Source organism: Mobula birostris, chromosome 5 (genome assembly GCF_030028105.1).
Source record: "Mobula birostris isolate sMobBir1 chromosome 5, sMobBir1.hap1, whole genome shotgun sequence".
Classification (NCBI taxonomy): domain Eukaryota; kingdom Metazoa; phylum Chordata; class Chondrichthyes; order Myliobatiformes; family Myliobatidae; genus Mobula; species Mobula birostris.
In genome coordinates this window covers 57,669,975-57,692,576 of record NC_092374.1, presented here as the reverse complement: position 1 = coordinate 57,692,576, position 22,602 = coordinate 57,669,975, and the positions used below count along the sequence as shown (strand labels likewise).

The following is a 22,602-nucleotide window of genomic DNA, read 5'->3' as shown; positions in this document are numbered from 1 at the left end:
GTTCCCAGCTTGGACTAAAGAGCAAAGTGGGAAAAAAAAATAAGAGAGGCTCTGACTTGTAGCCTCATTCTGAAAGACTCCATGAGAACAATAGAGCCTTGTAATATATTTTTCTAGTTCCTTGTCATAAAATTTTCTACTGGGGATGTTGAGAATGATAATATAATTAAGTCATTGTTGACTTATGGCAACCCTATGGATAGTGTAGTTGTCCATCGGGTTTTTGTGGCAAGATACGGAAGCAAATTGCCAGGCCTTTCTTCCGCGCAGATACTGCTGCTATCCAGTTGGGACCTGGCCAGATTCCAGCGCAGGACCATCCACCTCGAAGTCCAGTGCTGATGCGGACTCGAGTACTGATACAAGACCACAGTTTGAAAACAAAATATATGCAAATATGTTAGGTTTATCTAATATGTAGAGTGGATTATTTTAATATGATGATGACTTTCCTTGAAAGTTAGAAAGATTTTCTCCACCATCAGTCTGGCATTTAAGTACAAAATTTGCTGGATGGGTCTGCTTCATGATTTGTTCAGAGTATTGGTCAGGCTGCACTTGGAGTATTGTGTGCAGTTCTGGTTGTTACACTACAGGAAGGATGTGGTTGCATTCAAAGAGTGCAGATGGTATCCATCATAATGCGCCTGAATTCGAGGGCTTTATTTATATGACGGTGTGACAGCTGGAGAGACAGCTGAGGAGGAAATAGACCCCAACAGGGCTGTTCCAGGCTAGCTACCCATAACAGCAGGCTCCGTCACCTTGTCAGGGCACAAGAGCCTCCCTCACTTGGCTACAGGAAGTTTAAAGAGAAGTATACCCCCAGAGTCTGCGAGAGCGGGTGCGCAAGAAGACTCACTGACTGACCTCCCGGTAACGAACCTTGGCATGGACATGACAGTGAATCAAAAAAGTGGCAATACTCTTGAGAAACCAGCAGCTGGGGATGTTCTTCGGACCTGTAGGTGTGGCTGGACTAAAGTAATATCAACTCGTGGTCTTAAAATTCATCAAGGACAGAAGAAATGCTTGAAAATCTCCAACCCAGGGCCCTGCATTGACCAGATTCTGTTAAGAGGAAGGTCAAATCAGTCGGTTGAAACTCAGTGGCGGGAAGAAACCCACAGTCCTTAGAGTATCAGCACCCTACGAGATGTGGAAGAAGTTTCAGGCACAAGCTGTAGTTCAAGTCATAGCCAAGCACATTGTAAAGTGGAAAGCATGTAAGGACGTAAGCCGTTGGTGAAATGGTCAAAGTCTAACAGTGAGGAGTGGGAAACCATCAATGCAGATGTGAACCTGATCTTAAGTGGCATCAAGGGATCAGCAGAAAAGAAGTTGGAGAAAATGGGCGACCTGATTTATAACTATGGAAAGGAGAAGCTTGGAGTGAAGGAACAAGTCAACAGGAATGATATGCCTCCTCCCCCCAAATTCTGTCATCTCCAGGAAGTCCAACAACTTTCAAAGAAAGAAGAGGCCTGAGGAAGTCGTGGAAAAAAGCAACAGCAGAAGAAAGAGAGGGCATCAACCTCCTTCAAGAGGACCTGAAACAGATGCACTCGAAGCTGTGTAGAGCAGAGAATTTAAGGAAACGACACAAAAAGGAGAAAACAACAGACTTCTTAAAGATCCCTTTAAGTATGTGAAAGGCATTTTCACAAAAGAGAAAAGCAGATCCTTGAAAGTATCAAAAGAAGAGGTTGAAAGATATCTCGGAAACATCCACACTGATGAGCTAAGAGATGACATTCCACCAATCTCACCCTCACAACATCAATTAATATCAGCCCTCCCAAGCTGAGTGAGGTGAAAGAGGCAGTGAAGAAGGCAAGATCGGCATCAGTGCCAGGCCCTAATGGTATTCCGTATTGTCTCTACAAGAACACCCCGGATATTCTGAAATTTCTCTGGAGAAACACGAGGATTACGTGGGAAAAGCAAGTGATCCCCAAAGCCTGGAGAAGAGCAGGGGGCAGTTCTGATCCCGAAAGAAAAGAATTTGTCCACCATCGAACAGTTTCACCAAATAAACCTCCTGAACATAGAAGGTAAGATCTCCTTCTGCGTGTTGGCGCAAAGACTTACAAAGTATCTGAAACAAAACCATTTAATTGATACGTCAATCCAAAAGGCTGGCATAGCAGGCTTCTCGGGATGCCTTGAACATACCAGTGTCATATGGCATCAAATCCAGATGGCTAAGAAAGAAGGAAAGGATCTGCATGTCTTGTTCCTTGAACAGGCCAATGCCTATGGATCAATTCCTCATTCTCTACTGTGGACTGTTTTGAATTTTTTCAGGTGCCTGCAACAATGACAAATCTGCTAAAACACTACTTCCAGGATCTGCAAGTTTGTCTCACAACACAGACTTCACCACAGTTTGGTAACCACCGGAAATTGGCATCGTGGCAGGGTACACCATCTTCCCATTGCCCTTCACTATGGCAATGGAGCTTATTATCAGAGCTTCAAAATGGGTTGCGGGAGGAAAACGGCTACAGTTTGGTCAACGGTAACTACCGATATGAGCCTGTATGGATGATATAACAATACTGACAACAACTGTCCCCTGCACCAAGAGACTTCTGGAAAAGCTTCATCAAAACATCATATGGGCGAGGATGAAGATCAAGCCAGCTAGTGCAGAAGCAAATCCATTGTCAAAGGTCAAGTCACGGATCAAAGATTTCATATTGACGGAACACCTGTGCTAACTGTTTCAGAAATGCCAGTGATGTCTACTATGTCTACTTATCCATTGATGTCTACTATAAGCCTACTGACTCTCACAGCTATCTGGACTACTCTTCTCACCCTGTCTGTTGCAAAAACGCTATCCCCTTCTGGCAATTCCTCTGTCTCCGCCGCATCTGCTCTCAGGATGAGGCTTTTCATTCTAGGACGAGGGAGATGTCTTCCTTTTTTAAAGAAAGGGGTTTCCCTTCCTCCACTATCAACTCTGCTCTTAAATGCATCTCCCCCCATTTCACGTACATCTGCTCTCACTCCATCCTCCCGCCACCCCACTAGGAATAGGGTTCCCCTGGTCCTCACCTACCACCCCACCAGCCTCCGGGTCCAACATATTATTCTCCGTAACTTCCGCCACCTCCAACGGGATTCCACCACTAAGCACATCTTTCCCTCCCCCCCCCTCTGCATTCCGCAGGGATAGCTCCCTACGCAACTCCCTTGTCCATTCGTCCCCCCATCCCTCCCCACTGATCTCCCTCCTGGTACTTATCCGTGTAAGCGGAACAAGTGCTACACATGCCCTTACACTTCCTCCCTTACCACCATTCAGGGCCCCAAACAGTCCTTCCAGGTGAGGCAACACTTCACCTGTGAGTCGGCTGGGGTGATATACTGCGTCCGGTGCTCCCGGTATGGCCTTTTATATATTGGCGAGACCCGACACAGACTGGGAGACCGCTTTGCTGAACACCTACACTCTATCCGCCAGAGAAAGCAGGATCTCCCAGTGGCCACACATTTTAATTCCACATCCCATTCCCATTCTGACATGTCTATCCACGGCCTCCTCTACTGTAAAGATGAAGCCACACTCAGGTTGGAGGAACAACACCTTATATTCCGTCTGGGTAGCCTCCAACCTGATGGCATGGACATCGACTTCTCTAACTTCCGCTAATGCCCCACCTCCCCCTTGTACCCCATCTGCTACTTATTTTTATACACACGTTCTTTCTCTCACTCTCCTTTTTCTCCCTCTGTCCCTCTGAATATACCCCTTGCCCATCCTCTGGGTCCCCCCCCCCCACCTCCTTGTCTTTCTTCCCAGACCTCCTGTCCCATGATCCTCTCGTATCCCCTTTGCCTATCACCTGTCCAGCTCTTGGCTCCATCCCTCCCCCTCCTGTCTTCTCCTATCATTTTGGATCACCCCCCCTCCCCCAACTTTCAAATCCCTTACTCACTCTTCCTTCAGTTAGTCCTGACGAAGGGTCTCGGCCTGAAACGTCAACTGCACCTCTTCCTAGAGATGCTGCCTGGCCTGCTGCGTTCACCAGCAACTTTTATGTGTGTTGCTTGAATTTCCAGCATCTGCAGAATTCCTGTTGTTTGCCAGTGAAGGGCTTCGGCTGATGGTATGATGCTAAGCTCAAAGACACTGAGCAGTTTAAACAACTAAAAAAGGACACCATCATGTACATAGCTTTCATCAACATGACCTGGCTGCCAGGAAAACTCAAGCTGTGGTGCTTCCAGTTCGGCATACTCCCAAGACTCGTGGACTTTAACAGTGTATGAAATCCCTTTCAACAAGTTGGAAAAGTTCAAAAGAGTGATCAGCACACATGTGAAACTTCCACGATGCTTAAGTCCTGTTGGACTGTATGGGAACGGCAAATTAGAATTACCAGTTACAAGTTTTGTGGAAGAATTCAAATGCACCAAAGCAAGATTGGTCATGACCCTCGCTGAATCTGAAGATACTGTTATTCGAACAGCAGCCCCCCGTGTGGCAATGGGGAGGAAGTGAACCCCATCTGAAGCCGTTCAGAGTGCTAAGTTTGCTCTTTGCTTCAGGGATGTGGTTGGCCAAGTCCAAATTGGGAGAGCCGGGCTTGGGCTCGTCCCAACATCTCCTCAGTGGCACAAGGCAACATCAGTGCAGAAGAGACGGCTCATGGTGGAGGAAGTGGGAAGACAGGAGGAGGCAGAGCCATCTCAATGGCCAAGCAGGGTCAATGGACTAATTGGGAGAGCCTGGAAAAGAGGAAACTCAGCTGGCGTGACATCTGGGAGATGGAGGGATCTCGGCTAAGCTTTGTCATCAGAGCCACTTATGACCTCTTACCCACACCCCAGAACCTGAACCAGTGGTGGGGAGAAGACCGCGCTTGCTCTCTTTGTCAAGCACCTGCATTACTAAGGCACATTTTAACAGGATGCATCATGAGCCTCAGGCAGAAGCGGTATACTTGGCAGCATAACCAAGTTCTCAGACAGCTGGCATCAATCTTGGAACAGAGGCGAATCATCACAAATGCTCTCCCACAAACATCGGCAAGAAATGTTCACATCACACGATTTGTACCAGCAGGCCAACCTCCAGAGCACCATATAACATCAAAAGAGGTAAGCATTCTGCAGGTTGCTCGGGATTGGAAAATGGACGTGGACTTGGGAGGGAAAAAAGCTTATGTTCTCTCCAGACATTGTGGCTACAACACTCGGGCCAGACATGGTCCTGTGGTCCATAACAGCCATGTTGGCATATGTTGTGGAATTGCCAAGTACCAGGGGAAGATGGTGTTGAAGAAGCTTATGAGAGGAAAAAAGACCAAGTACTCTGAACTGGCGACTGAAGCTGCCCAGAACGGCTGGAAGACCAAGATTTTCCCTGTAGAAGTGGGATGCACGGGATTCGTGGCTACATCTATGACCAGTCTATTGAAGAAGATGGGGGTGAGGGTTATTCACTCCAACAAGCAATCAAGTCTTTGTCAAATGCAGCAGAAGAAAGCAGCAATTGGATTTGGATTAAAAGGAAAGACAGCAACTGGGCTGCAAAATGAAGACAGGAGGGTATGGAACTGAGGGGGGTGTATCTGGGATGCCAGGTAGCATCATTGAACCCTCTGGAGATGCCGTGGGCTTATCATGAAACATCAAAGAAGGAGGGTACCCATCTGATGACCCTGATGAGGTACCTACCCTCCTTGTCATCACTCCAAGCCCACTGCCAACATCGAGAGTGCCAACTTATCAGAGGGATTGAAACATCAAGTCCTATTAGCTCTACTAAGGAGAGATTCGATAGACTGAGTACTTCTTATTTGAAGTAGGGGATATGAGGGCCATGTTTTCCATATGGAAGGTACTGAATATATAGAACAAGTTGCCAGAGGAAATTGTAGAGCTAGATACATTTGTTTATTTATTTATTGTGATGCCATGCGGAATTGGCCCTTCTGGCCCTTTGAGCCGCACCACCCGGCAACCCTTGCCTAATGACGGGACAATTTGCAATGAGCAATTAACCTGCCAACTGGTACATCTTTGGTATGTGTTACAATGTTTAAAAGGCATTGAGTGGACAGAGCAATGCACAAAATGTTTGAGAGACTCAGTAGGTCAGGCAGCATCTATGAAAATGAATAAACATTCGAAGTTTCAGGCTGAGACCCTTCAACAGGACTGGAAAGAAAGGGGAAGACGCCAGAATGAAATGGTGGGGTGGAGGAAAAAGAAGACATGCAGGAAAGTGATAGGTGAATCCAGGTGGGAGGGATAGGGAAAGTGCTGAAGAAAAAGGAATCTGATGGGTGAGGAGAGTGGACCATAGCAGAAAGGGTAAGGAGAGGCACTAGGGGGTGGTCATAGGCAGGTGAGGAAAAGCCAGAGTGGGGAATATAAGAGGGAAGGGAGAGGGGATCAGTTACTAGGAGGAGACATCAATGGTCATGCCATCAGGTTGGAGGCCAGCTACACAGAGTATGAGATGTTGCTCCTGTACCCAGAGAATGGTCTCATCATGGCAAAAGAGGAGTCCATGGATTATCATGTCGGAATAGCGATGGGGATAGGATTTTAAATATCGGAATTGGAATGAGGATAGGCCACAAGGAAATTCCACTTTTGGCACAAGGAGCGGAATTGCTTGAAAAAGCAGTTCCACAGATTCACATTGGGTAGAAGAGGCCTCATCGGAAGCACCGGGTACAATAAACAACAACAACAGATGCATCGGTGAAGTGTTGCCTCACCTGGGAAGACTGCTTGGGACTCTGAATAAAAGTAAGGGAGTAGGCGAATGAGCAGGTGTAGCATTTCTGTCACTTGCAGGTATATATGCCAAAAGGGAAATTAGTGGGGAGGGACGAATGGGCAAGGGAATACTTGGATAGATCCCTGGATAGGAAAGAAGAGGGGTATGAGCTTAACGTGTGCAAATGGGATTAATGTACATGGGTATCGGGGACGAATTGGGCTGAAGGTCCTGTTTCTATGCTGTACAGTTCAGAGGCACTGATATAACAACAGCTGTGAGGTATTCAGATTCAGGGAACTTAAGGGATATGTGGTTAGTGCAGTAAAGTGCTGCTAAGATAAAAGATTAGCCTTAAAATTCATTGAATGATATAATAAGTATGAGTGGCTGTTTCTGTTATGTTTGTGTTTTATTTATTCGTTTATGAGATAATGGGCGTCACCAGCTAAGCTAGTGTTTATTGCCCATCCCTAGTTGCCCTTGAGAAGGTGATGACGAGCTGCCTTCTTGAACCACTGCTGTCCCTAAGGTTTAGGTACCCACAGTGCTGTTAGTGGGGGGAGTTCCATGATTTTGACCAGGCGACAATGAAGGAATGGTGATATGTTTCCAAATCAGAATGGTGAGTGACTTGGAGGGGGGATTTCCAAATGGTGGTGTTCCCAGGTATCTGCAGTTCTCGTCTTTTAGATGGTGGTGGTTGTATATTACTAAAGGCTATATCTTAATTTACAGAATACTGCAATCACTGTGCGGGAGTCATTTTATATTATCCCATCAATAATCAATAGGTATATTGCAACACAAGTTCTATACTCTTTAAAAATTTCTGTACCAATGAATAATCTTATTCTTTGCTTGAATATGTGATTAAATATCTAAATTTTAAATGTGGAACAATTGATTTATACAGGATTATCTTTATTTTTCACAAGAATGGGCATCAAAGCTATAAAGCTAAAGTCAAACCACCTCGACTGAATGGACTAAAAACTGGAGTGTTTTCTACAAGAAGTCCACACCGTCCCAATGCAGTAGGTTTAACATTGGGGAAGCTTGATAAGATTGAAGGTAAGCTGCTTCAAATATATTCAGTGTTGGCGCTAGACTGCATTGCTGCATACAGTAAGACTTCGTTCAAAGCAGAAAAGCAGAAGTGAAGATCTTAGCAACACACGTCAAAGTTGCTGGTGAACGCAGCAGGCCAAGCAGCATCTCTAGGAAGAGGTACAGTCGACATTTCAGGCTGAGACCCTTCGTCAGGACTGACTGAAGGAAGAACGATCAGTGAAAGGAATCTGAATAACAATGCTATTAACCTTTGAAAAATTGCCGGTGCCCATAATGGAGGTTGTGAGAGCTGGAGGGAAGCAGTGGAAATTTTGTAGTTCACATGCCATATAGAGGACTTTGATACTCCTGGGACTCACCTCTTGTCCCTGACTCTTCCTTCAGTTAGTCCTGACAAAGGGTCTCGGCCTGAAACGTCAACTGTACCTCTTCCTAGAGATGCTGCCTGGCCTGCTGCGTTCACCAGCAACTTTGATGTGTGTTGCTTGAATTTCCAGCATCTGCAGAATTCCTGTTGTTTGTGAGTGAAGATCTTAGTGCTGTCTGCATGAATTCCAGATTAAGGAGGCAGTAATAAATTTTAAGTCTGAGGATGGAACTTTTCTTAATGACAGAATGTTTGCTTTATGAGCAATTGCAGTTTCCATACTAAAAAAGATGAATAGTCATTAAATCACTAAGAGTGTCAAACTGCTTAAACGATCAGTGAAAGGAATCTTAATAACAATGCTATTAACCTTTGAAAAATTGCCAGTGCCCATAATGGAGGTTGTGAGAGCTGGAGGGAAGCAGTGGAAATTTTGTAGTTCACATGCCATATAGATGACTTTGATACTCCTGGGACTCATCTCTTGTCCCTACTTGCCTTTAAAAGTGCTGAATAACCACCGCTTGAAACAGCTGCAGCATGTGTAGTGAGGTTTCTCCATGGATCATTCCAAAATTCTGAGCCAGTAATGATTAACAGTGATCGAATTCAAAATCAAGTTAATATAGGATTTGTTGGGAAACTTGGAGATTTAAGTGTGTTACACATGTTCTGACGTGGGAAGGTTGGGATTACATTATTCAGGTGAAATTGTTTCTTAATTGAAGCAACTTTGAAAGTTATCTTTGGATCAATTTCTCCTGGATTTGGAGATCCCAGTTCACATCAACTTTGACTCTATGTTAATGTTTTAAATTGTATTCCATCAAAAATAGATCAAATTGATTCAGTCCGATTTTTAATATTGTGGATACTCATGCTTAACAATGAATACTGATTTTTATTTGTGTTTGATACTGTGTAATTTCCAAACCTTTTTCAGGTGACACTCTTTATCTTTCGGGAATTGACATGATACAAGGAACACCAGTACTGGACATTAAACCATATATTCCAGATTATGACACACCTAGGGTTGACCCAATGGATAATGCAAATGAGACTCAAGAGGTTTTTGTGCCAGAAGAGCAATGCCAAGGAATACCCAATCCGATCTCTGGGAAGGTAACTGAGGAGAGTGAGGATAAGCAATCAATCCATGTCAAAGTGGCTTCAAAGGTAGTAGCCGACCGTGCTATTGATCAGGTAGGACATTCTCCCAAAGATACCACATGCCCATTTAGAAGGACAGATGGCGAGATAATGGATGAAAAAGGCAAGGTCAGAAAAATGTCACTACCAACTACCAACAATAACCCCAAAAAAGAGAAGTATTGTGAACATCAACTAAATGAGAAAGTTGATCAGCTTGCTGGAAAAGGGATTGCTTCTTATGAAAGCATACATTTAACCGTGGAGAAAATCAAAAGCCAGTTAGTTCACAGTGATACTATAAACTGCATAACTGAAGAAGATGAAGTAAGTTGCCTTAAACCTGAGAAATCTCTGACAGTCGGCAAGAGGAAGAAAACAAATAATGTTGCTATTAACATATCTTGGAATAAATTGTCCAATGGCAATATTGCAACTTGGATAAAACAGTCACCTGTGACTTCCTTAAAGGTTCGATTCACTCCTCATGCAGAAATGGATTTGCAGCAGTTTCAGGCTCCAGGAGGGTCAGGTATGAATGATGGTGCAGTAGCAATTAATAGTGAAATTGGAATGTAGAATCCAGATCTCTGCTTTCAGATGTATCATCAACTGAATAATGGAACTATCATAATAGTAATGACTCATAAGGTTACTAGCCTCTTGAGAGTTATTGGATAAAGTTTTTGGCTGCATTGCTCTTTATCCACTGTCTCACATTTGGTCCTGTGATTTTTGTTTTTTTTTTAGTTGCTTCCAACAGCTGCAATTTGAAAATTACTATTCTGCTTCCAGTTTTCTTTCAGAGGACCACTCCAGATAATCACAAATAGCTGCACAAAATAATTAATTTTCCCTCTAGTTCTTTTGCCTATTATCTTGAACACCTGTATTAAATATTTGTCCGGTCACCAGATAATCAGCGGGTTCTGTTTTTACATACATCCATCAGTTGATTTTGTCCATAAGTCAGAAGAATGTGTATAGGAAACACTTGGATCTAGTGATCAAAATTCTGTTAGTTTCAAGGTAATAATGGAGAAGGATAAGAAAGGCCAATTTTAATGGTATCAGTAAAAGATCTGGCAGGTGTAGATTAGGATGGATTGTTTTCAGGCTAAGGGATGCACGGTAAGTGGAAGGCCTTCAAAAGTGAAATATTAAGAGCACAGTGTTTTTATGTTCCTGTTAGAATAAAAGGTAAGGATAACAGGTTTAGGGGACCTTGGTTTTCCAGGGATATTGAGGCCCTGGTTAAGAAAGAAAAGGAGGTGCATAGCAAGAATAGGCAGGAAGAGACAAACGAGGTGCTTGAGTATAAGAAATGCATTGGAACATTAAAGAGGGAAATCAGGAGGCCTAAAGGAAGGCATGAGGTTGCTCTGGCAGACAAGGTGAAGGAGAATCCTAAAGATCTCTACAGATAGACTGAGAGCAAAAGGATAGCAAGGGACAAAATTGGTCTGCTTGAAGATCAGGATGGTCATCTACATACAAATGGAGCCAAAAGAGATGGGGGAGATCTTAAATGGATTTTTTGAATCTGTATTTATGAAGGAGATGGATGCAGAAATCTTTATAACTGATGCAAAATGGTGGTGAGGTCATGTACTGTATCAGGATTACAGAGGAGGAGGTGCTAGCTGTCATTTAGGTAGATTAGGGTGGGTAAGTCCCCAGGGAATGACAAAGTATCTCCTTGGACCTTGCAGGAGGCTAGTGCAGAAATTGCAGGGTCCCTAGCAGAGCTATTTAAAATGTCCTTAGCCATAGGTGAGATACCAGATGACTGGAGGATAGCCAATGTTGTTCTGTTGTTCAAGAAAGGCTCTAAAAATAAACAATAATATAATAAGCTAGGGATTCTGATGTCAGTAGTGGGTAAATCATTGGAAGGTATTCTAAGGGAAAGAATATATAAGTATTCGGATAGACAGCCTGATTATGAATAGTTAATGTGGCTTTGTAGTACGTTGTGTCTAACCAATCTTACAGAGTTTTTCAAAGATTTTTACTAGGAAAGTTGATGAAGAAATGGCTACTGCCTACATGGACTTCAGCAAGACCTTTGATAAGGTCCTGCATGGGAGGTTGGTCAAGAAGGTGCAGTCACTTGGTATTTAGGATGATGTAAACTGGGTTCAACGTTTGCTTCGTGGGAGAAGCCAGAGAGTAATAGTAGGTAGTTGTCCCTCTGACTGGAGGCCTGTGACTATTGATGTGCCGCAGGTACTGGTGTTGGGTTCTTTGTTTGTCATCTATCTCACTGATCTGGATGATAATCTGTTAAACTGGATTGGCAAATTTGTGGATGACACCAAGATTGGGGGGTGTAGTAGACAGCAAGGAAGCAAAGCTTGCAGGAGGATGTGGATCAGCTAAAATGGCTGATAGAATTTAATGTAAATAATTGTGAGGTGTTGTATTTTGGGTTGACAAACGTTAGGTAGGACGTGCACAATGAATATTGGGGCACTGAGGAGTGCAGAAGAACAGAGGGACCTGGGGATACAGATCTGTAATTCCTTGAAAAGGGTGTCACAGGTTGATAAGGTTGTAAAGGGAGCTTTTAGCACATTGGCCTTCATAAATCAAAGCACTGAGTACAGGAGTTGAGCTGTTATGTTGAAATTGTATGAGGTGTCGGTGAGGCTTAACTGGAAAGATGTGCAGTTCTAGCCTCCTACCAGGAATTCATTGGATATGTGATTCGGAAAAAGGAGTTAGAATGCACGGTAATTATGGGAAAGATTGAAGGGAAGAAAGCATGAGGAAGACAAAGACAAATGATGGAGAGAGCAGCTAGGGAACTGGAAATGAATACCAATGAATTGATCCACTTGACCTGAAACAGGAGTGTGTGGGCCATAGCAGTCAGAGCTCAAACTGGGCACAGCACCTGATGGTGATGATGACTAATAGGAAACATATCAATAAGATTTAAAGAGGACTGGGAAAATCTACAAGTATGTTGCTGGGACTTTAGAATCTGAGTTTTAGAGAGTGGTTGAATAGGTTAGGACTTTATTTCATGGAGCATAGGAGAAAGAGGGGAGATTTAATAGAGTTATACAAAACTTAGAGGTATAGATGGGATATGCAAGCAGGGTTTTTCCATTGAGGTTGGATGAGACTAGTATAAGAGGTCATGGGCAAAATGTGAAAGGTGAAATATTTAAAAGGAACCTGAGGGGATCCTCTTCACTCAGAGTGCTGTGAGTATGAAACAAAGTGGTGGAGCAAGATGATTGTAATATAAGATCAGTTTTTGTATAAGGAGGGTTATTGAGGGCTATGGCCTAGATGCAGGTCAATGGGACTAGATAGAATAACAGTTCTTCATGGGATAGATGCACCAAAGGGCCTGTGTCTGTGCTGTATTGATCGCTTTGTTAAAACTTGGAGGATCCATCACGAACTTCCACAGCCATGATCACCCTGTGATTTCGGTCTCTGAGGCCCACGTGAGGAGGGTGAACCCACGGAAAGCATACCCCCAGGTGGGTTACCTGGCCGAGTACTAAAGACCTGTGTAGATCAACTGACTGGAGTGTTCACTGAGATCCTGCTTTGGCAGTCTGAGGTACCTACCTGCTTCAGACAGGCTTTAGTTATACTGGTGCCTTAAGAATGTGGTAACCTGCCTCAGTGATTATTGTCCAGTAGCATTTACATCCACAACGATGAATTGTTCTGAGAGACTGATGATACACAGTACCTCATACCTGAGAAGTGACTTGGATATGCTCCAATTTGCCTACCTGCACAACAGGACTACAGCAGATGCCATTTCATTGACTGAACTCTGGAATACCTGAACAGCAAAGATGTATACGTCAGGATGCTGTTTATCGACTACAGCTCGGCATTCAATATTATCATCCTCTCAGAGCTGATCAATGAACTTCAAGACTTTGGCCTCAGTACTTCCTTATGCAATTGGATCCTCGATTTCCTCACTTGCAGACCTAGTCATTTTGTATTGGCAACAATGTCTTCTCCACAATCTCCATCAGCACAGGTGCACCACAAGGCTGTGTGCTTAGCTCCCTGCTCTACTTACTTTATACTTAGGATTGTGTGGCTAGCCATAGTTTGAGTGCCATGTTTAAGATTGCTGATGACGCCACTGCCATAGGCAAAATCAAAAGCAGTGATAAATCAGCATATAGGAGGTAGATCTTCAATCTGACTGAACGGTACCACAACAACAACCACTTACTCAATGTCAGCAAGACCAAGGAGCTGATGATTTACTTCAGGAGAGGAAAGCAGAAGTCCATGAGAGCCAGTTCTCATCGGGGGGGGGGGGAATCAGAGGTGGAGAGGGTCAGCAACTCTTACATTTCTTGGTGTTATTTTATAAGAGGTCCTGTCCTGGGCTCAGCACGCAAGAGCAATTATAAAGAAAGCACGGCAATGCCTCTATTTCCTTTGAAGATTATGAAGACTTGGCATGACATCTAACACTTTGACAATCTTCTATAGATTTGGGGTGGAGAGTATATTGACTGGCTGCATGACTGCCTGGTGTGGAAACACCAATGCCCTTGAATGGAAAATCCTACAAAAAGTAATGGATTTGGCCTGGTCCATCACAGGTAAAGCCCTCTCCACCACTGAGCACATCTACATGGAGCATTGTCTTGGGAAAGCTGCGTCCTTCATCAGGAACGTCCACCACCCAGCCCATGAACTCTTCTCACTTTTGCTATGAGAATAAAGGTGCAGGAGTCTCTGGGCTCTCCACCAGGTCCAGGAACAGTTGTTACTGCTCATCCATCGGGCTCTTGAACCAGAGGGATCACTTCACCCAGTTTCACTTGCCCCATCACTGAACTGTTCCCACAACTTGTGGACACACTTTCAAGGACTCTTCATCTCTTGTTCTTGATATTTATTGCTTGCTTGCTTGCTTATTTATTATTTATTTATTAATCTCCTCTCTCTTCCCCCCCCCCCCCCACATTTGAACTGTTTGTGTGACTTTTGCACACTGTTATCTGCCCAGTTGCTGCAGTTTTTCGTTGATTCTATTATGGTTATTGAACTTCCTGAGTATGCCTGCAAGAAATTGAATCGCAGGGTTGTATATGGTGACATGTATATAGTTTGATAAAAAGTTTACTTTGATCTCTATATGGTAACCTTCACAATACTGTAAGGAATGGCTTCAAAAGATTGATAAGAAAGGATAATCACTAAAAGTGGAGAGAGAAAAATACTATTTCTACTTTACATTGGAACCAGCTTTTGTACAAATATTGGTCTTTTGAATTTAATAGTATTACAGGAGCCCATTTGTATGGTACCAGAAAGTTTGTGACCTGTTTAGAATTTTCTCTATCTCTGCATCAGAATGACATAAAATGTGATCAGATCTTCATGCAAGTCCTAAAACTAGATAGAGAACCTAATTAAATAAATAACACGAAAAAACATTATGGTTCATTTATTGAGAAAAATAATGCAATATTACATGTATTTGTTAGAAAAAGTATGTGAACATCTAGTTCACTTAAGGGGGAAATTAGAGTCGGGTGTTTCAATCGATGAGATGTCTATCAGGTGTGAGTGTGGGAGGTTTTGCCCTATTTAATGAATGTAAACCTGGGTCTTCACTGTCAAAGTCTGATCTTCACCACACTGGTTTTTGGAAGTGAGCCATGCCTTGATCAAAGGAGATTTCTGAGAACCTCTGAAAAAGGTTGTTGATGCTCACCAAGCTAGAAAAGGATAGAAAACCATTTTTAAAGAGTTTCGGCTCTACCAATCCATGGTTGGGCAGATGGTGTACAAATGGAAGAAATTCAACACCATTGTTACTCTCCCCAGGAGTGGTCGGCCAACAAAAATCACTCCGAGAGCAAGGCACAACGAACCCCAGGGTAACATCTAAGGAGCTACGGGCCTCTCTTGTTTTGGCTAATGTTAGTGTTCATTGGTCTACCATCAGGCAAACACTGAACAACAGCGGTGTGAAAGCCACTACTCTCCAAAAAGAACATTGGTGCCCATCTAATTTTTGCTAAAGATCACATGGATAAGCTCAAAGGCTATTGGAATAATGTTCTGTGAATGGATGAGTCCAAAATAGAACTTTTTGACTTAATGAGAAGCATTATAGTTGGTGAAAAGCAAACACTGCATTCCAGCATAAGAACCTCATCCCATCCGCGAAACACGGCAGCAGCAGTGTCATGGCTTGGGCCTGCTTGCTGCTTCAGGACCAGCATGCTTGCCGTTATTTAAGGAACTATGAATTCTGAATTGTACCAGTAAACTCTACAGGAAAATGTCAGCGGATCTGTCTGTGAACTGAAACTCAAGAGAAAGTGGGTCGTGCAGCAAGATAATGACCCTAAACACACAAGTCAGCCTACCAAAGAATGTTTAAAGCAGAAGAAACTTCATGTTTTGTTATGGCAGAATCAAAGTCCTGGCCTTAATCCTATAGAAATGTTGTGGAAGGTCATGAAATAAGTAGTTCACGCAAGGAAGCCTACCAACATCCCAAAGTTGAAGCAGTTTTGTAAGGAGAAATGGCCTAAAATTCCTCCAGGCCAATGTGCAGGACTGATCAACAGTTGCTGGAAACCTTTGGATGAAGTTATTGCTATACAAGGGGGTCACACCAGTTACTGTAAGCAAGGTTTACATACCTTTTCCAACAAATACATGTAATATTGGATATTTATTCTCAATGAATAAATGAAAGAGTATATTTTTTGTGTTACTTGTTCAGTTAGGTTCTCCTTATCTAGTTTTAGGATCTCCATGAAGATCTGATCACATTTTAGGTCATATTTATGCAGAAATAGAGAAAATTCTAAAGGGTTCACAAACTTTCTATCACCACTATGTCCATAAGTCAGGGTTTGTAACCCAGGGACAGCATTAATTCCTTTACTTTTTCTAAGTAATCGATGTCAGAGGCTTTTCTGTTGTATGTCTGGCATCCTTTTCCCAAGGTGTCTTGTGCAGACTAGAACTCAGCACTCCATCTGAGGTCTAAAAGCTGCCTTATACATTATAGTAGTAAGTCTACAGATCCTGTGTGATGAGTACAATTGCATCCACCCATCTGCTCATGTATGGATTTTCTGTTTAAAGTGATCCTAGAATGAAATGTGGGGAAAGGGGGACATGTACTTTTCCAAATAGTGTAGTTATCACCCAAACACACATTCTGCACCACTGCTTACAGTGAGCCATTAGGGTGTTCATGCAGGTAAGATGTTACATTTTGTATGCATTAATTTAGATTTCTTTGAAGTTGATAAAAATGAATTAAGTTTGTGCAGTTGGCTATGAAAAGAAGTTACTTTTGAAAAGTATAGGATGCCTTAATCTGACAGTCTTGATTTATGTGTTGAGTGTTTAGTTATACTTTTTGGGTGTGATTCATTCAGTGAAAAATATTTTCATTTTTGAGTCGGAACATTACGGATTGTTGAAAATTGAGAATAAAGTCAGATTTGCTCTGCTGCTAAGGGCGCTGTCTTTTGGATGAATTGCTAAAGTAAGGCTGTGTTGTCAGGAAGACATAAAAATGGAAAAGGCCTACCCAGGGAGTTCTCATCCTTGATGTAATGCCCATTATTTATTTCTCATTCCTGATCAAAATAGAACAGAATTTCCTGATAATCTTGCAGCTCCTACACTGCAACAGTAAGCACACTTTGGAAGCATTTAATTGAATATTAAATGCTTAGGAAGACCTGAAAGGAATGTGAAAGTTGCTTTACATGCCTGCCTCATCAGTCCTTATTACCTGATTAATGTTGGCCCAGCATTGATGTGTCAAGCCAGTGTTCTCATGAAATTTCTGTCATAGACCTGAAATGTTAGTTCTGTTTCTCATATGCTTTTACATTTGTTCAATATTTATGGTATCTTTTTTTAAAGCCCCCACCTCTCGCCACTGCCACTGCCACCACCGTCTGTAGAATTTTAGTTTTATGGCTCTTTCGTGTTTCTTAGATTTTATTATCATATCTGACTTCCAATCTAAATCTTTCACCTTCTGTCCATTTACAGATCCAGAGAAAATGACATTGAAGTATTTCCAGTCCGTAGAGGAAATAAAATCTGCCATGATGTCTGTGTTATCAGCTGATCCAAGATCCATATATCGGAGGACACAGTGCCAGGACATGCTCTTTTATTTCACTCTGGACACTGCCCACATCACCACTTGGTTTGGAGATGGTTTTACTGAAATCCTCAGGATAAAACCTCTGAAAGAGCCACCTGACATTGGAACTGTCAAAGTTTAAATTCTTCTAGCTGAAAACATTGCACTTTCAATAAAATACCAAACCTTTACTAACAATTTTCTGTAATCAGTTGCAATACTGCTCGAGCAAACACATAGATTTTACGAAGTGCATTTCCATTCTTATTTCATTGAATGACCCTCATTTTACAGTTACGAAGTTATGGGGCTTCAGTGATGTTGCAAACTTCCTTGTGAAGATAAGAATGTATAATTAGCTTTAGACTGGAAACAGTTTTCTGTAACCTGTTCTCTAATCCTTCATCTGAAGGAAATACTCATGAACCACAGTATTGTGATTTTAATATTTATTCATCATTAGGTTTGCACCACTTTTCAGGAAAAAGTATTGGTTTCTATCAGTAACTTTAATTTCAGTAATATACTTATTTCTTCTGCAGAACTAAATTATATAAAATTAATTTGGTAACATTTCTTTGTAAGTTTTATCCATAATGTTGCTATGTCATTTAGGTTGTGGTAACAAATTTCACTCAGTTCCTCAGAATTGTATCATTTATTTTCTGTCAGGGATGATTGCTACCAGTTCTCTCAGAGCTGTGATTTTTTGACTTCTTTTGCTCAGCAATTGGAATTTCTAATATCAAACAGGATTGAAGCAACATGGTATACATTAAGTCCTTATTTGTGAGGGAAAAGGACACAGATTACAAAATTGCAGATGCCATTAAGGCCACTGAAAGTGACACAGAGGCTATAATGACAGACGGTGGTCAACCAGTCTTTGGATATAACTTCTGTGTAAGTTTCAGCACTAGACTTCAGTTTTAATCTGTATGTAAACCTATCTGTGTTCCTGATGTTCCAGATCCTGGCTCTGACCACATGCTGTGGACCCCAATTACAAACCTGATTCCCGAATCATGTTCTGAAAACAACCACAGCTTCAGGTTTTTTTTTTTTTGAAGTCTCAGACATGTTTGCTGTTCAGAAATTTTTCAAAATTATTATAAGAAAAACTAGATAAGATTACTTTTTACTCAGAAGATGTGTATTTCTTAAAACCTGGTGTTTTTTCTATTTTTCCTTAAGTGGATTGCAGAAAAAAAGTACTTGCATTGCACCTCTAACAGCTATAGTTTACAGCCATTACTGAATTTTGGATTGGCACTTACCCATTAAAGAAAACATGGTAGTCAGCATGCACATAGAAAATCACAAATATAAATGAGCTAGAAGTTTAATGGACATTTCATTGGTGAATATAATGGCCATTAAGAATCTGGTAGTATTTCCCAACTCTCTGTATTTTATAATCTGGTTGTAATGCATTAGAACATAACAGCATTTCTTCACATAAGAAATGCTTATGCCAGCATCTCATCAGAAAGATAGCAAATGGCCCATCTGTCAATAGTTCCCTAGTATGTCCTTTCACTTATATCTTGGGCTAATATTTGGTGATCGAGTCATTATCATCTTACTAATTTGTTGGGCAAATTGACTACTCTTGTTTCCTGTAATTCAAAACCTCAGTTCAAAAATATTTCACTGGCTGTGACCTGCTCTGGAATGCCCAGAGGTGCTGATATAAGGGTGGTTCCTTATGGCATGTGGCTGCTTTTAATCTTTTAAAATTATCAAGTTAATCACATGGTTTCTTTTGGCAAGTTGTCAGTTGGCTAGGTCATATGCCAAAGCCACAGTTCCTTATTGTTTTAATGCTAAAAATGCAAATTTTGTTGTGAATTTATACAGATGTTGAAAGTAAACAGACTAGAAACTAGAAGAATTGTATCATGTTGCAAGTAGCATAACAGTAAGTGTTCCAGCTGTGGGTTACAGGAAAATAAAATGTAGTATTAAATCTATGAAAATGCTTGCTGCTTTTTCTTGCAACTGTACAAACATGAATTTGAGACCTCAACAAAGGATGGTCAAGAATTGATAAGGAAAAGAACAGATGGACATTATTTACTTGGATTTCCAGAGGAGTTGCCCATAAAGATGTGTAGAATTGGGGTGTTGTATTAGCATGGATATAGGATTGGGTAACTAACAGAAAGCAGAGAGTTGGGATGCATGGGTGTTACTCTGGTTGGTAATCAGTGGTGAGTGGTGTGGCGCAGGGGTTGGTGTTTAACCCATGTATATGTTCACGATATGCATTAACAATCTGGAAGAAGGGACCAAGTGTAGTGCATCTAAGTTTGCTGATGACACTAAATTGAGTGGAAAAGCAAATTGTGCAGAAGATACCAAGAATCTGCAGAGAGATATAGGTAAGTGAGTGAGCAAGAGTCTGGTAGATGGAGTACAATGTTGGCAAATGTGAGGTCATCCAGTTTCGAATGAAAAATGAAAGAGCAGATTATTTAAATGGTGAAGAATTGCACTGTGCTGCTGTGCAGAGGGACTTGGGAGGTTGGTTTGCAGGTGCAGCAGACTATCAAGAAAGCAAATACTATGTTGGCCTTCATTACTAGAAGGATTGAATTTAAGAGCAGGGAGGTTATGCTGCAACTGTGCAGGGTACTGTTGAGGCCGCACCTGGAGTACTGTGTGCATTTCTGATTTCCTTAGTTGAGGAAGGATGTACTGGCTTTGGAGGTGGTGCAGAGGAGGCTCACTAGGTTGATTCCAGAGATGAGGGAGCTTAGACTGAGGAGAAATTGTGTTGCGTGGGACTGTACATGCTGAAATTCAGAAGAATGAGAGGAGATCTTATACAGCATATGAAATTATGAAAGGGATAGATAATATAGAGACATGTAAGAGTAGAACTCGGGTATATAGCTTCAAGATTTAGGGGAGTAGGTTAAGATGGAAATGAGGAGAAACTGCTTTTCCCAGAGGGTAGTGAATCTGTGGAATTCTCTGCCCAATGAAGCAGTGGAGGCTACCTCAGTAAAAATATTTAAGACAAGATTGGATAGATTGTAGGGTAATTAAGGGTTATGGGAAAAGGCAGGTAGCAGGAGATACTTTGCCAATACTGGTGCCAATGTCCCACCGATTCAAACTCACTTCTTCCACACCAATCTGAATCACACATTTAAGCTTCTGATCTGGTTAACCTTGTGCGAATTTTGTATGTACAGTAGCTCAAGTCGCAATCCAGAGATTATTGCCTTTTTGCAACTGTGTTTAATTTAGTCCCCAGCTGCTCAAGTTCCCTCAACAGAACCTCTTTCCTCATACTTCTTATGTCATTGGTTTTCATATGATCCATGACAACTGGATCTTTACCTTCCCTCTCCAAATTACTCTGCAAGTCGGATAAGATTTCCTGAACTTGGACATCAGGCAGTCAAAACAGCACTCAATCCTTGTGACAGAGAATTGTCTATTCCCTTGAGTATACTATCCCCAATTACAACACAATTTCTCTTCTCTCCCGGCTCTTCGATGGCTCCCTGAACCATGGTGGCATGGTTCATCGCCCATCGTTCTTACAGTCCCAACTCTCATCCTCAAAACAGCCAAGATTTACTCATCTCATTTCCTTTGTAACCATGTTATTCAAACACTGAAATTACATTCTATCATCATGGATATCTGTAAATTCCTCATGCACAACACGCTGGAGGAACTCAGCAGGTCGGGCAGCATTCGTGGAAATGAACAGTCAACGTTTCAGGCCGAGACCCTTGGACCTTGGCCTGAAACATTGACTGTTTGTTTCCACGGATGCTGCCCGGCCTGCTGAGTTCCTTCAGCGTGTTGTGCATGTTGCTTTGACCCCAGCATCTGCAGAGTATTTTGTGTTTCTGTAAATTCCTGTCACCACTAGTACAACCCATCACATGTATTTTGTCTGCTTTATCTGTAGAAGACGAGGTCATCTTCTGTCTTAGCTTCCCAGCCTCCAGACTATTTCAAGGCTGCTACTGCTAATCTACTGTGTCCATCAGATTGCTGCTCACTGATCAGTTAGACAGACCACCTATTTGTCTTTCCTTCTATCCATAGAAGCAGGCATGAGCTTTTACTTGTATTGCAGGTTTCCCCAAAGTACAGGATTCACTCTATTCCTCAGACTTGTGCCAGGAACATATGGCTATAGCAGTGGACCCCTTGCACAAGGGACATGTTTTTACTGGACTGTTCTTCACCACCTATCCATATCGACACGATTTCCCAGAGGTAATCTCCCAACCCTTTTTTTTTACTAATGTTTCCCTGCGGCTAGTTGAGTGCTGATCAAACTGTACTACATTTTCCCAAGAGGTAACTTTGCAGCAGCAAGCCTGAGTGCTGAAAGCAGCATGAACTTATAATATATTGATAGGGAACAGCATACTGAGACAGTTAATGTTGAGTTCTGTTCATTTGAACTAAGTAAGTACTTAGAAGGCATGTGCACTTGTGCTGTTATGCGCGTGTGTGTCGGCAGTGGGGTGGTGGTGGGGAAAAAAGGACGCAGCCCTCAGGTATTGAACTGAAACATTGAAGGTAAAGTTGTTTAAACAAAAGAAATTTTCTTTGTTGTTTGGGCATTAACAGTTAGCTCAAAAACAGCATTAATCAGGGAAGCACACACAAATGTTGGAGGAACTCAGCAGGTCAGGCAGCATCTATGGAAGGGAATAAACAGTAGACATTTTGAGCCAAGATTCTTTGTCAGGACCTTTGTTTATTCTCCTCTATAGATCCTGCCTGACCTGCTGAATTCCTCCAGCATTTCATGTGTGTTGCTCTGGATTTCCAGCATCTGCAGAATCTTTTGTGTTTATTAAATAGGAAATCCTGGCAGCACTATTCTGTGAGCCTCCCATCTGAAAGTCTAAGGTCCCTCCCAGTGTGCAACCTTCACAAGCAAGTTGATAATGACACATAATATGGTTTTAATGGCATTAGAAAGAGTAAGGAAACATTCAGCCCCACATCTCAATGAGCTAGTGTTACAGATGGAGTAAAGAACTGTTCCCAGAAGATTCATCACTTTAAGAACTTGACAAGTAAATATCTGATTCAAAACTACCTCAACATCTTCAACCAAGGTAGTTTAGATTAGAATAAAAG

General features: G+C 42.1%; 1 protein-coding gene across 3 annotated transcripts in view; it reads left to right on the top strand.

Moving 5' to 3' along the window:
• Positions 1 to 19,431, top strand: part of trmo (tRNA methyltransferase O) — a 41,805-nt gene extending 22,374 nt beyond the window's left edge. For all 3 annotated transcript variants that reach the window (XM_072258052.1, XM_072258051.1, XM_072258054.1), the window contains exons 4-6: positions 7,662 to 7,819; positions 9,130 to 9,870; positions 17,379 to 19,431. In XM_072258052.1, coding sequence (XP_072114153.1) covers positions 7,662 to 7,819; positions 9,130 to 9,870; positions 17,379 to 17,617 — 1,138 coding nt within the window. In that variant the 3' untranslated portion in view covers positions 17,618 to 19,431. The remainder of the gene's footprint in view (positions 1 to 7,661; positions 7,820 to 9,129; positions 9,871 to 17,378) is intronic.
• Positions 19,432 to 22,602: the final 3,171 nt, after the last annotated feature.